The following is a 15,236-nucleotide window of genomic DNA, read 5'->3' as shown; positions in this document are numbered from 1 at the left end:
AAACAAACCCAAAACCCTAAACCCACAAACACCACTGGAACTAGCAAACATGCATCAAAGCCCAGCTAACCCTAGAATCAGTGCAAACTGTCTCACAACCACAAAAGGTGCTAACTGCTCCAGGGAAAGGGCTATTGATGTAAAATAATTATCTCCAGCACCACTCTCCGAACAATGCCTTTGCTAATTTAATTAATCTCCATGAATCCCTTATACAAGGAGAAAAGGGGAGAGCAGGTTGGATTAAAAATTATGTATTGTTTTGGGTCTTTTGAGATACAATCACACAAAAGATGGGAGGTCTGTATAACCTGAAGAGAACCTAGGAATTTTAAGGAAACATTAAAAGTCTAAAAATGAGTTCTAAGAAAATTTGGCCCCCAGTGAATTGTACAAAGTAAAAGGCCTAGCCTTTTTGAACAAAGCAACAGAAAACCCTAGGAATGGGCAAACCTGTCAGGAGGTAAGTTCTAAAAAGCAAAAGTCGAGATGCTGCTTTAAAAGGTACATTTAGAGTACACAATCCTCTTAGGTCTGTAAAATTTTGCTGGGCAATCCTAAAAAAACCATTGTCCCACTTTGGGTGGAATATGAGTCAATACACCCAGAATCCAGACAGAAAGATGTTCTATCAATTCCTTTTCATACAAGAAAGTTACATACCATAGTTGGAAAGAGAAATCAAAGCTGGCCTTCTAGCACAATGTTACGGTCAATTGTTTATAATGTCAACAGTTAGGGGACTGAGACTTTTTGGTACAGCATCTAGTGCAATAGGATTGTGGATTTCCTTGGGCTACTACAATACAACTAATAAATAAAAATAGATAGAATGATAAACATGATTAGGCGCTCAGATTCCGTGGTTATGGGTGCAATATATTCGGCCACTCCTCAGGGGTTGGGGGGGAGGGGGAGAGTGACCCACTGTCATCTACATGATGACTGCGGTAGAGGAAGAGTGCTAGGAGCCTTGGTCCCTGGCCCAGCATTGTCTAAGTCCACAGGGAGGAAGCAGAGGGGAGCTCTGCTTAGTCCATTCCTCTGTTTCAGGTACTCTACTTCTCTTTAGCAATTGTGGGGCAGATGAAAGAAGCTTCTAGAGCTTGTTGGGATGGAGGAGGATGAAGTACATTCAATATCCCCAATGTCCTGCATTTATGGGACCACAGCACCACTCCCCCTTCAGCCAAGATACTAGGGGTGAGACAACTGTGCCATCCAGGGGAATGGAGAAATGGTGTTACTGGCAAACTCCCTTCCACCTAAAGCTCCGTGGATTCTTTATCTGTTTCCAGACTATTTAAATCTTCTCCTCTTCCCACATAATGTTTCCCTTTCCTAATCCTTGATTTGGCTCCTAGCTAATTATTGACATTCCTAGCTCTTTGCTGTGCAAAACAGAAGAAAAGGGGGAGGGAGGCACACAAAGCTATCTCTCCGAAACCTGAATCTTTGTAATTGTGTTTCAGGTGACATCATTCTTCACCCTCCAAGAGGCAGCAAACGGCATTCAGTAAAGCCAACATTCTCCTACATTTGAATGGAGGGTGATTTTTTTCAGCTGCTGTACCCAAGAGTTCACTTCTTCTATTTTTAGCAAGCTTGAAAATAATTATTAGTATTATTTTTATCACAATGGCTGCCCATTGCTGTTAAGATCCCCAAACAATTATGGCCCAAAGAATAACGGCCAAATTCCACTCATTTAAAAGAAAGAAAGAAAAAAAAAAAAGATAAGCCCAATAAAAGCAAACACCAGCACTACCACCCTAGTCTTTAGCCTTTGGATCCCTACCTATTCTCCTGCCAATCTTACTATCCACGGATCCCTAAGCCAGTCTCACCATGGTATGACAACACTATGCAACCAAGATGAGCACTAAATACTGGCTCCTAGTGAACTAAACAGAAAATTAATCCTTATTGATACTAGGACACATTGGGGCCCTCTAGAATTTGGTGGTTCCACCATGCTGCACACAACAGCCACTTGGAACTTTCCAATGACAATAGGGATAAACCATATTTCTTCTCCTCATTTAGAGTATGACACAAACCATTAGTTACACAGTTCTGATTCCATCCAGTAGAGGGCAGTGATCCACATCTACACTAGCCAATATGTTAAAATACAGTCCCAGCACCTGATTTCTTAATGATAGAGGCAGCCTTTGTGTACTTTCCCATTAGGTTCTTCATGGCATCACATTAGTCCAGTGTTTCCTGGCTGACCATGTTGATTGTCAAGACTCTTTGACAATGCCTGTGCCAAATGACTCCTGATAATGTGTAAGTGTCTCTTCTCTTCTCAGTATTAACAGTGAAGTTCACCCCATGCACCTCTTAAACACTCAAACTAGGGCTGAGATCATAGACCATGGGCCTTTATGCTGGCCCCCAACAGGTTGAATCATACCCTTTATGCCTGCCTTTTAGTGGCATTTTACACAGGAAGTGCTGTTTACAGGATAATCATTCCTTATCTATAGTCTGCTGCTAAAGGTCTATGTCAGGAATGCTTACCCCATGTCCAGGTGGAACAAAAATGTAGCACTATAGATTCCTCCCGAGGAGTATATGGAGTGGGAAAGTGGTGGTGGGGGGGGCTGTTTTTTCTTGGTTTGTTGTTTTGGGGTGTGTGAGAATTATTGGTTGGACACTTTGGAGGAACCACATAATTATTAGTGATGTGCTGAATTGGAAATATCTGCTAATCATTATGGCTAGACACCCGAACACTTTACGAGCTCCAAAACTGTAGGGAGAGAGCAGTTTTTATGTCCTTTCGGGAAGCTCATTAATTGGAGGTAAGGAAGAAGGTTGGTTGACAATGGACTCACCTTTCAGTTGGCCAATGAGCAAGCAGAGCAGGCCAGTGGCAGTGGTGTCAGTAGACAGAGTGAATGGGGGTAAATAGAAAGCAAGCTGTGTGGTATCAAACGAGATGACTCATGAGGGCCATAAATTTAGGCCTTCAGTGTGGTGTTTGAATAAGACTGGGGCTAAGTGAAAGAACGACTGGAAAGTCCAGGACATAAGACGGGCAACCCTGACAAGGAAGGGAAGGATTGTGTAACTTTCATTTTGCTTAATATTATGTTTCAAATCCATAGAAAACAACAAGTTGCTCCCCTTGCTCTCTAGACACAAAGGACCAGTTCTGCAATCTACGCTTATTGTTCCTGTGATAAGCCAGCATTTTCTATTTCTGACACTGGACAAAATGTCCTGCAGAAAATTCAGTCAGTGCCATGACAATTCCCAGCTGGAACTCTAGAGCCAGAACCTGCCTGTCTAGTTGATTTTGCTCCCCACACTATATTGCCAAAGCTGCCGTCAGTGGAGGTGCTGAAGCTGGCATTCCCTCAGTATAAAGGAAAAAACTCTGCTGGAAGGTTATTCTCCATGAGAGACCCTCAGCTCTCTAATTGTTCCAAAATATCCCTAATGTGTTAACAAGGCCCATCTATTCACCAAAGATTTGGGGGAGATGGGCTTCATATGCAGTGGAGTGATTTATTGAATAAGTAGGAAGCCGTAACGTGACCTTGGATTTCCAGGTTGCAAAACATGACTCTCGGTCAAATTCTAGCCCCAGCTCTGGCTGGTTTGTGCCACTCCAGTGGTGCAAAGCAGCTGAATATTCAGTGAATCTAATCCTTCGTGGAATTTCATTTCCAAGCAGTCTTTGAATGGCATAGAAGTGCCATACACCTCCCAGCTTACGGGGCATGGCCTGGGAGAAAGAGTGTGCAGTCTTTCTTTGCCCTGGTAATCCCTGGCTGCTGAAATTTTCCTTTGGATCTATGTGCAGTTGGACCTAACTCTGAGTCTGCTCTGATGCCAGGACCAGCTTATTCCCAGCTAGTTCCAGAATCAGAAAGAAATATAGTTGTCACGATTTGCTGAACCAGAATAGATAAATCTCTGTCAATGCTAATACTTAAAACCCTCCCATAAATCACCAATGTTTTTGTTTTTGAAAAATTGAATGGCATTTTAATAAACCCCCACCACGTGATGTTTTTGCTTTGGTACTCCAGGGAAAAAATGTTTCTGAGTCTACATGCCATTTCCACCAGCTAACCCAATACATTCTAGCAAGGCATTTTGACAGAGAAAAAGAAAATATCTTGCACTGATAGATGCATTTCTTGGAAATGGCAATTTTGGAAAAATCTCTTATTAAAAAATGCTGACATGTAATGCCATCTTTAAGTGACAGACCTGGCAAAGTTGTACATTCTTTGGTGTTACACAAAAAAACTGATTGAAGTAGAGAGACATCTTCCACCCCACACGGTCGTTCTGTCAGCATTTTCCATTTTCTGAATGCAGTTCCCTCCTTTCCCAACATTTGGATAGCAATGAAAATGAAGTATATTATTTTAATGTGCTACTAATACTTCTTATACAACCAGCAGTTTACTGGGCAAACAACCCAGAGTTACTTGCGAAACTGCATCTTGAGGCTCTGTGCTGGAGTGAAAGCATCCAATATTTAAAACGTATGACTGCTGGTGGATTATTATTCTGTAGCAGTAGTAGTGTGTGTATATAGATAGAACCCTATTATTATTCCAGTACTCACATCCTCAAATATAACGTGATAGTTCCTGTACAGAAAAAATGATGAATGTATTATGATGGCACTTAAAAACTTGTTTCAGAGTAGCAGCCATGTTAGTCTGTATTCGCAAAAAGAAAAGGAGTACTTGTGGCACCTTAGAGACTAACAAATTTATTAGAGCATAAGCTTTCGTGAGCTACAGCTCACTCTTTTCATTCTCCTGAGATAATTTAAACAAGATTTTAATTTAGCAACTTCAATATTTGCCATAACTGAGGAAATGTCTGTAAGCATAGGGAAGTAGAAGAAAATATAACAGATAATGAGGTAACTATCTATCTGGGGTAAAATAGGCACATTTTTCAGTATTATCACTGCACATTTGATCAGAGGCATATTTTGTTCATGTGAGCTCCATTCAGATGAAAGCCATCTCAGTTAGTTTATCTGGTTTAATGTATTTTTATAATAAGGGCTGGTGTCCAGCAATAATCACTAAAAATGTATTGAACTGTCAAATAAAGAGCATGAATCTAAATAAGAGACCACAATATAAATAGGACATCAGAAACCAGCACCTGGGGCCTACTCCTGCTCCTAATGAAGTCAATAGCTGGGGGTTAAATGATTTCAAAGGAACAGGATCAGGCCCCTGATGTGCACACCATACCATGTCATTGCTATAATCCTTGTTCTGTCCAGTGACAGAAATACTGACAAACAGGACAGGCATGTTCTAAAGGAACCAAAACCAAATCACAAAAAATAGATCTGAGTGTTAGCAATGCTATTGTATTCATTCTTCTTACAATTACTACTTCCAGTTTTATACCTGCGCTAGGTATTTCATGAAAGACATCGTTCTTGCCTGGAAGACCTTGCAATCTCTATTAATTATTATTATTATTATTATTATTATTAAAATGTATATGGTATTAAGTATGCATATCTCTTTGCAGTGGATTGGATGTAGCAAAATGACCTACATTTAATGCTATTTAATACACCTATGGTTTAATGGATAAAAGAGAAAAACAAAAGGAGACTAGCTCTTTTCTTTCTTTCTTTCTTTCTTTCTTTCTTTCTTTCTTTCTTTCTTTCTTTCAATTCATCAGGTTCCTTGGACCCTTTCATCACTAGGGAAACTCTAGTCTACCCTGACTTCTCAGTGAAATAGGCAGCTTCTTGCACTTCCCGATGCCCCCTCAAAAAGACTATGAGTGTGATCTATAGCAAAGGTTCCCAAACGTTTCTTATTGCAGACCCCCTTCCAGATCTACCAATTGCCTGCATACCCCTACCCTTCTCATTGCTGACACTTTGTGTGTTCTTCTTAACACTCCCTGTCTTTAGCCTTATGTCCATGTTTCACTGTTACATACAGATATGGTTAGAGTGGAAGGTATACAACTGAAAAAAGCCCCCACCCTTCAGTTCTGTGCTCGGTTAGACTGGGTAACTGCTGGGCCCCTGAATCTGCTCTGTAGGGTGATTGGAGGTGAGGGCTCTCTGTGTATCTCTGTGTATCTATGTTCTCTGTGGTCTCTAGGGTCTCTGTGTATCTATGTTCTCATTGATAGATGCTGAAGTAAATTAACCACCTTATTTTATATAACAAATTCCAGGGAGTTTTATAGCCTCTTTGAGTAGCCAAAATGAACATGCAATACATACAATGACTAATAAATCAAATCCACCATTGCTCAATTTCTCCTGCGTCCCCCCAGAGATGCCTGGTGTACCCCCAGTGGTACCAATACCACAGTTTGGGAACCCCTGCTCTATCGCATCCAGGGAGCTAGGGTGTTGGAGAGGGGATAGCAGCCTTTCCCCATCCCAAACTGACTCCCTTTCGCCCTCTTCCCTAGAAACAGCCAAACCCTCGCCATGAAATGGCTGAAAACAAGGAGCCGAGCCGAGCACAGGCACTACGGTGCCTCCTTCACCTAGACCAGTGAAGGGGGGGGGAGGGGGGAACCACGTGGGCTTCAACGCGGTGAGGTTTCGGATGTTTTTAATCCAGCCAGACGCTGGCTAGAGCCCCGTGCTCCGCACCCCTGTTTTCTTTCTAAGCAGCCCCCTTCCGCTGTCTCCACGGCGGGCCACCTCGGAAGGGGGAGGGGAGGGGAGGGGAAGGCGGCGGCCGCCGAAGCAGCAGCATCTGGCCAGGTGGCAGGTGCTCGGCGCAGGGGCTCCCCCTGCTGGCTCTGTGCCGTCGGCGCCCTTTGCCCTCGGGTTTCTTGCTGGCGGGTCTGCCCGGGCTGTTTATTTTCCTTCTCGCGCTCTCTCTCCACTCCCCACCGCCCACCCTGCCAGCGTGTAGCCCGGCCCCTGGATTGCCAGACGGCGTCTGCCTCTCTGAAGTTTGCAGTGGTTTCCTTTCCAGCCTGGCCTTATCTCGGTCTGCACGTTGCCTCTCGGTGACTAATAGCACAATAACATTGTCTCGGGATAAAGCGAGGCAGGAGCTGTTGACCGCTCTATGGGGGTTCGGTATAAAAGGGAGCTGGCGAGAGGTGTCCAAGCCAGAAGCGCTCAGGCAGTCGCGCCGCAGCAGGAGCCTGCAGGTTTCCCAGTGCTGCTTGGGGGACGGTGACTGGGTTTGCAGCTCGCCCCGTCCCAAGGGAGCAGCTTTCCTTTCCCCGGGCGCCTGCGGTGAAAAGCTCCCCCGGCGCTCCGCAGTGGAGAACTGACCGCGGCGGGGAGCAGGGCTTGCGGCTGGCGCTTTCGGGCTGCAAAAGAGCGGCCGGCGGGATGGGCTGTGCGCAGATGATTCTCTCCCTGCTGTTCGTGCTCTGTCCAGGAGCCCAGGAAACAGGTAGGTGTGATCTGCGGGGCAAGGACGGAGGGCAGGGAGCTCAGCAGGGACGCGGCGGCTCCGCTCACATCCAGGTGGGACCAGAGGTGCTGCAACTAGGGGTGCTGCTGCAGCCCCAGGCATGGAGCGACTTTCCTCGCGGACAGGGTTTACGGTGTAGCTCAGTGGCTCTCAGCAGCCCCCGCTGTACAAACTGGGCCCTTGGGTGGGATTTCAGGAGAATGGTCCAGAGCTGCCTCGTCCTTTCTGCAGACAGCGCACGTAGGACTAAATCAGGAGCGTGCTCATGTCCAGCAATGGGCTTTCCCTGGGCCGGCTTGCTGCTCTCTTGTTTTCAGCAAGCCGCTGAAAAGGATTTGCTTCCCCCCGCCCCCATAACTTGCCCGGAGATGATTTAACTAGCCCGGTCAGAGCCGCAGTCCCATCCCACGCTGCTGATAAGAAATGGCAGGCTGTTAAATGGACGTGAATCAGTCACCTCTCACTACTGAATGGAACTCAAGGGAAGGCTTAATAATCACCCCTCGCCCCAAATCCTTTCTGTCCCGCACACTCCTGCAGGTTTGGGGGCGCTGAAGTCTTGCTTGGTCTATATTCACGACACCCAGGCTAGGAAAAGCAGATCGTATGGGCGTGCTGATTTCTTTCCATCCTCTCTCCTCCCCAAACGACGTGCCTTCCCCGGAGCTGGGTGACCCCAATCAGAGGGAGGCGGGAAGGCTTCCAAACCTGGTAGTTCTGATGCAGAATTGCAAGCGCAGCCACCCCCTTGGTGGGGACAGAGGCTGCAGAGAGTCGTCACAGCCCCTGAGCATGGGGAAGATGGGGAGGGACACCAGGGACAGGTAGAAGAGCCGAGGGCCCGGCGGCAGGAGCGCCCGGAGCAATTTCCACGGCCCTGACTCCCTCGCCTGCAATCCCCGCTCTCTTCCCAAGAGAGCATGGAGAGGGAGGGGAATCGGAAAACTACAGTCGGACGGCTGGGGAACCCTTAAACAACCGCTGGGAGGGTGTCTCCTTACAACAAAGCAGGGAAACGCACCAGCGTCTGGACATCTCCAGCAAACCACTGAGTTAAAAGCCCCCAGAAGAGCTGGGCCGAGTCCTGCAGGGAGAGAGCGTGAGCATTGTAATCCAGCGCCCTGGTACAGCTGCTGCGTGTGACTGTGTTTCACACACTAATTCAATCTCCGCCAGGCAGATGAGCTTTGCCGCTTTGCAAGCCCCTGGAGCCAAAGATCAGGACAGGGGCGGGGGGGGGGGACGGACTAGATAGGTGGCCCTGGGGACCAATCAATCTCCCTTCCTACCACTGCGTTCCCGTCAGCGCGCGTGCCTGGGTCCGAGCCGCCTGGCTCCAATGGTTACATGCAGCAGCTGCCGGGGTCCCTCGCCCTGCTAAGCCCCTTGCTCTCCCTTTCTCCCCTGCAGCGTTAGGTGCTGAGCTGAGCGCTCCTGCGACCGCTTCCGTCGCCGAGGTTCGTCCTTCTAGCGCCACCTGGCCGCTGCGCAGGGCCAAGCGCTGCTCCTGCTCCACCTTGATGGATAAGGAGTGTGTCTACTTCTGCCACCTCGATATCATCTGGGTCAACACCCCGGAGTAAGTGGCGGGCCCTTGGAACGCTCTAACCTCCCGTTCACCCGGGCCTTAGGGCGATTGTTGTAAGCCGGTTGCTACGGTTCCCTTTCATTAGGGCCCCAGGGCGCTGGGAAGGGGCACCGCTGACAATGGCTCCCCGGGACACCAGCAAATGTAACCTCCTCCGTGCAGCTAATGCACCAGCATGGTCAGTGAGAGCGCCTGGGCTCATAGGCTGCATCTGAAGAGTTCATGCCATTAGACTGCTCTTCAGTACCCAGCCCAAGTGAAACCCTGCAATGAATCCTGTGCGTTTTTAGCAGGCATTTTACTTTGGTTGAAAAATAGGTTGAAAAAGGCCATGCATTGCTCTAGAGGAATATTTTTTTAAGATGGCTAGAGAGGAATGAGTGGTTGAGGATGGGAACAGTATTTATTAGCACAGATTTCCCTATACTAATATAGAGCCACATCTCCTGCTTGTTGTACTCACACCAGTGTTCCCATTGACTTTAATGGAGAGACCACTCACATGAGGAAAGCAAGCAGGATTTGGCCTTATAGATGAAGCAAATAACTTTTAACACTAGGCACAGCAATTCTAACCTTTCCAGAGTTCTTAAAGTGTTAAGATACAACCAAGACTATTTCGTAGTTAGGACTGGATGGGTGATGCTATAAAATACTTTTCACTGAGAAACACAGAAGGGTGAAATGCTGGTGTCTTGTTTCTGCCACCCTTATTCCCCCAGAGTGGTAATTTTCTTTGGGAGTCTCTTCAGAGCAAAATCTGGCCCTAAATAACTGTAAATATATTCAGTGAAACCGCACTAGTTCTTAAGAATGGCTGGGAGACCCCATTGTGAATTACGACATTTTATAGACTAGTGGGCTTGTGTATAATGCAGAATATATTACAGTTTTACACTTTCCTTATTAAGGGTGAAGCAGATCCTCAGTTAGTGTAGTGAATATTGACTTCAATGGAGTTATGCCGATTTACACCGGCTGAGGATCTCTCTCATTTTTTAAAATTGATTCTTTCTGTACTTGCAATTTACCAAAGTTCAGACAAATCTGTTGCATTCTATTGCATATTGATTCATATTTCTTAATTCATGATTAAAAATGCCTTAGTCATGGAAGCAGACACCGTAATCACAGTGCTGCAGTGCAAATTTTTCTGATGATCCCAAAGTTATGACCAAAAGAGCCTTCCCAGTCCCACCACCTTTACTCACAAAAACAGTCCCATTGATAAGATGACACAGAACACACCCCGCAGTTCTAAGGCAATGAATTCAATTAATATCTTTCATGTTGATTTTCTGATCATAGGCGGACTGTGCCATATGGGCTTGGTGGCCCTTCTCGATCAAGACGGTCTCTGGGAGATACAGCCCCTCGGAAGCAACCAGAATCTAGCAAGAGATGCCGATGTGCCCACCAAAAAGACAAGAGGTGTCTGAACTTCTGCCAGATAGGAAAAGAACTCTGGTGGGTTACTATTATTATTATTATTGTTGTAATCAGTTTTGAACTGCACTCATTGTAAAGGGCCAGTTTGTGGTACATCTACTCATGTTGGTATTTACTCAGGTGAATAGTCCCAGGGAAGTCAGGGGCACCACTTGCCTGACAACTCACCAGCATCATTAAAGGATACTGCAATCTGGCCCAGAAGCATCTGTTACATTTCTTAGCTTAAGAAGTTGGATCATGTAAAAGTGTAACCAGGTAGACCGAAGCCTTGTTTTTTAATAGCAATATTGTTTTCTTTTATTTAAACAGGGTTCAGTCCACAATGGAGAAGGGCTGGGATCATCTTAACAAAGGTGAAGATTGCATGGCACGCGGACTGAAGTGTGTGCATAGGCAACTCCTTAACAGCAGGAAAATGAGAAGGTGAGCTACCGTACCCGCTCCTGAACAGGCTGATGATATGAAGTTTCAATAAAGTATCCACACAGCAACTGATCCTATTCCCAGTTGAATCAGTGTGAGTTTAGCCTTTGACTTCAACAGGGAGCAGAATGGAGCCCTAAAACATTGATGCTTTCTTATGATTGTTGCTCATCCTATAAATCGGGGTGGCCAAACTTACTGTCCCTCCGAGCCAAATGAGACAATCTTCAGAAGTTCAAGAGCAGGGACACACCTACCTAGACTTCTGCCCCATGGGATGCACTTGCTGGGGCTTGGAGCATTAGCCCCACTCCTGTTGAACCCCTGACCCCAGCAGACGCGCTCTGCAGGGCTGAAGCCCCGAGACCTCCCTCCCCACTGGGCATAAGCCCCTCCCCCACCACTCTGCTGAAAGGTAGAGGACTTCCCCACAAAAAATCTGGTAGGTGGAGAAGGGAGGTGGGGGTGGGGGCTCCACTAGCCACACTTTAACTGTAAAAGAGCCACATGTGGCTCATGAGCCATGGTTTGGCCATCCCAGCTTTAAATCCTTATCTTGCACAATTAAGCTTATTGAGCCCCATACTGCTCACTTCTTATGTGTGCACTAGGCTTAGCAGAACATCTGAAACAGAGTACGAGAAAATTAAATCTTGACAGAAATATACATTGATTTTTAGTGTGCTCATGCATGATCTGAACTGTTTGAAATTAATGTGTCCCTATTAGCCTTGTAAAATGAGAAGATGAAATTCATTCAGGGTTGATTTTTCATGCGTGGTCCACATTTATTGAAATGTAAGTTATTCAGGTACCCAGGTTAAAAATGCCATCTATTCAGCGAGGCATTGCTGGCTTTATAGAACATCATGGGTCTGATTCTCCACAGCCTTGCCCCTTGTGTTTGTCAAATAAACGTATGCAAAGTGAGTGCAAAATGCTGCCAGTGTAAACTAGCACACAAAGGGGTAAGGCTGGGAGGAGACAGGACCTAGGAATTAGGACTTCTGGGTTCTATTCCCCACTTTGCCACTTACTTCCATTCAAGAGAAGGAATATAAGTGTGTAAAGGTTGCACTATCAGACCTATGTGCCTACAGGAAATTCACTAGCTTCTCTGTTTCTCACTTTACTCATCTGTAAAAAGAGGACAATATTGACCTATCTCCTCGGAGTGTTGTGAAACAAAATTAAATTAATGTTGAGAAGGCATTTGGAGATCCTCATGTAATAGGTTGAGTGGCATTAGCTGGCAATATTGCAATGCAGTGTAATCCCAGTTGAATGACGTAAGTGATGCAATGTGATGAAGCCCTATAGGAGTGAACCCACTTTTTCAAAGAACAACTTTGCAGTAGCACCTTTTGTGAGGCAATTTGCACCTTGCTATTTTTGAAGCAATTTATGACGTATTCCATTTTTCTCTAAATAGAATTTGACTACGGGTAAAATTTTCAAAAGTGCCAAAGTCCTATTTTCAAAAGTGGGATAGGCATACAGGAACAGGAGTTCTATTGGCTTTAACTGAGATTTAGGCTCCTAAGGGACTAAGTTATTTTTGAAAATGAGATTTAGGTTTCTAAGGCCCAGATCATCAAAGGTATTTAGGCTCCTAACTTCCATTTAAATCAATGGAAGTTAGGAAGTTGTGGATCTGGGCCCAAGTCATCTAGGTGCTTTTGAAAATTTTACCCTTTAGCTGAGTTCACTAAAACTGGGTTCCACTTAATCTAAAAAAAAACAATAATAGTAAAAAGTAGCCAACAACTACAGAATATCGTTTAATTTGAATACACACAATTTCTGGGGATTAGGGTTTTCAGACTTGCCACAATATCTAATGGACTGGATCTTCAGTTGGTTTAAATCAGTACAGCTCCAATGGATCTCTGGTAATTTACTCCACATGAGGATCTGACCTCATAAGTCTAGATTTAGATTTATTTAATCAAAATGCTGATTATATATATACACACACACACAATTATATTCACACAAGATTGATCTCAATTTTTATAATAGTATTTGGTGTTTTTCTTGTTTTTACAGACTAGAAGCCATTGGTAACAGTATCAAAGCTTCCTTCAGTATCGCAAAGTTAAAGGCTGCACTCCATGAAGTGAAGAGGCTGAAGCATAACAGAACACATAAAAGACAAAGCATCTGGGAAAGTCTGAAAACAACTTCTTAGTGGGGAGATTACCAACCCTAACCATCCTCCATTGACAATAACTGATAGAGCATTGCCGAAGTTCTTTTGATTTTCACATTCCACGTGGCAAAGGCATGTTATCCTAAATATTAAGCCACTCACCCACAAAAAAAGATAGGTAGAAGAGAACCTAAAGAAATCTTGTATTTGGACAAGGAAAAGCAATAAAGACCTAGTAGGTCATCCTTCTGGAATCCAATTGGATGTGTTACATTAACAAACATTGATTGACAACCGTCTGTCAGGAGAAGAAAGTGAACATTTGAATGTTGCTTCTGAAAAGAATGTGTAAAATGGAGTGGTGTTGATCAGTTTGGCAGATTTCAGGGAGAAAAATAAAAGACTAATGCCAAAAGATGATGCAAGGAATACCTGATACAGAAACTCCTAAAAAGAAGAGAAATCAAGATTTGAAAGGAGAGACTATTTTTTTTACTTATTAATTAAAACAGAAAGTGAATGACACTGTGCTACTTTAATCAGCACTCATTGCATAGATACAAGTCTACCTCACATACTGTATGTTGCACTCCTGCCAAAGTATTTTTACAAAGTATTGCCTTTACTTATCAACCACAACCCTTTGCCTTTTTCAGCAGTCTAGTTTACTAGTACAATCACAGTTATCTGAACGGCGGGGCAGACATTGTGCTTGTTTGGCTAACCAAGGTTTTGGATAATGAAAGGAATTTTCTACATAAATAATAGACAACAGGGGACATGATCTTGTTTAACATAATAGGGAGATTTGGACAACTGAAGGTCTAATAATAGGGGTTGTACTGTATTGCAGGTTGCCAATAATCCACTGACCCTGATGTGTAACAGAAAGTGTTGCTAGATCAAGGATTTCTTCAGCGTTTGTCTGATGTAAATGTGTGGAGACAGAGGGTTGTTTAATATGAAACCAAAAGGCTAATATTGGGTGACTGTTTATAGCAGTGAATTTACTCACATTATTAAATTTGCTGACTGAGGTCTGATGGAATTTTATGATGTGCTTATTTTTTTAACAAATATTTATGTCCCTACAAATTATTCATTTATATTTACCATGTTGAATATACATTGGAACGGGCCATATTGGTCTATGCATGTTTTATGTATTTCTGTGTGAAATCGGGAAATGCTTTGTGCCTGTCAAGGTAAATATCTTTAGAAATAAATATTTTTAACTACTGTATTGGTCTGATGGTTAATATTCCCAGATGTCAAAAAGATGGCTGGAGTAAGGCTGGGCCTTCCCTGGAACTGCCCTTGGACGCAGTGGGAAGGCTTATGTGTTCCAATGGTCCTGAGAGTTATGCCAATGGAAGTTTTAACTCCTGGTGGGGGCACCCAAGCCAGACGGGTGAAAAAGGACCAAATGAAAAACAGTCCACTGGTCCTCCAGGTGGGGCAAGAGGCTGAGTGAGAGGTCAGCAATCTATTCTCATGAAAAAGTTAACTCATAAAGTAGCCATTCTGGCAAACTGCATGATAGCTGGGGCAGTGGATCCTTGCTTGTGCCCTAAGAGATGTCTAATAGGGTATAAAAGGATTCACATTCAAAAATTCAGTAACCTTGCTGGGGTTGGATACATGTGAAGAAATATTATATCCAGAGGAACTGAGCCTCCTCCCAGCAAAGTTAATGGCAAAACTCCCTTTAACTTCATTAGGACCTAGACCAGACCCTGAGGTATTCATAGGAAAGATGGATCCATAGTTAACAGTTACATCGCTCCAAGTTCATTGGCTTAAGTCGGCTGCAGCTGGATGGATGCTGCTTGAAGGGACTATATGCCAGATAAATCAAACGAGAAGAGAAGGCTCAAAAAGTAACTTTGACCATGTGATGAAATTTGTTATCAAATCCCACAGCCAAAGGAAATAGAGCTGGTAAAAACTTGTCAAACAGAACATTTCTTTGTTTTGCTTGAAAAACCAGGCTTTTTAAAATAAATCATTACGTTCGTCCAACATTTTGAAAATTTGTTTTATTAAGAACACAAATGGAATGAAAATGCATTTGAAATGTTAAAACATTCTGCAACCCTTCCATATATTGGTGACCGGTTTGTTTGCTGGAATCCAAAGAACACTTATGTACTGGATGCTGTAGACTTCACTTTGTTACTCATAGACTTTAAGGGCAGAAGGGACCATC

General features: G+C 44.3%; 1 protein-coding gene across 2 annotated transcripts; it reads left to right on the top strand.

The window, feature by feature from the left end:
- Window positions 1–978: 978 nt before the first annotated feature.
- Window positions 979–14,270, top strand: EDN1 (endothelin 1). Of its 2 annotated transcripts, none has more exons than XM_043507029.1 (5): window positions 979–2,292; window positions 8,823–8,991; window positions 10,309–10,467; window positions 10,762–10,875; window positions 12,925–14,270. In XM_043507029.1, exons 1-5 carry the CDS (start codon window positions 2,289–2,291, stop codon window positions 13,064–13,066), a joined length of 588 nt encoding a protein of 195 aa, XP_043362964.1. In that variant the 5' UTR covers window positions 979–2,288; the 3' UTR covers window positions 13,067–14,270. The 2 variants fall into 2 exon arrangements, with proteins under 2 accessions (XP_043362964.1, XP_038246793.1); XM_038390865.2 differs by lacking the exon at window positions 979–2,292 and adding an exon at window positions 6,765–7,391.
- The last annotated feature ends 966 nt before the right edge of the window (window positions 14,271–15,236 follow it).

This window comes from Dermochelys coriacea, chromosome 2 (genome assembly GCF_009764565.3).
Source record: "Dermochelys coriacea isolate rDerCor1 chromosome 2, rDerCor1.pri.v4, whole genome shotgun sequence".
NCBI classification, from domain to species: Eukaryota; Metazoa; Chordata; order Testudines; family Dermochelyidae; genus Dermochelys; species Dermochelys coriacea.
The sequence above is the reverse complement of the archived record's forward strand: the minus strand, read 5'-3'. Positions and strand labels throughout refer to the sequence as shown.

Coding starts and splice junctions, on each gene's coding strand:
- EDN1 (XM_038390865.2), top strand. CDS start 7,328: ATGGGCTGTGCGCAGATGATTCTCTCCCTGCTGTTCGTGCTCTGTCCA. Junction 7,392..8,822: donor TCCAGGAGCCCAGGAAACAG/GTAGGTGTGATC, acceptor TCTCCCCTGCAG/CGTTAGGTGCTGAGCTGAGC. Junction 10,876..12,924: donor AACAGCAGGAAAATGAGAAG/GTGAGCTACCGT, acceptor TTGTTTTTACAG/ACTAGAAGCCATTGGTAACA.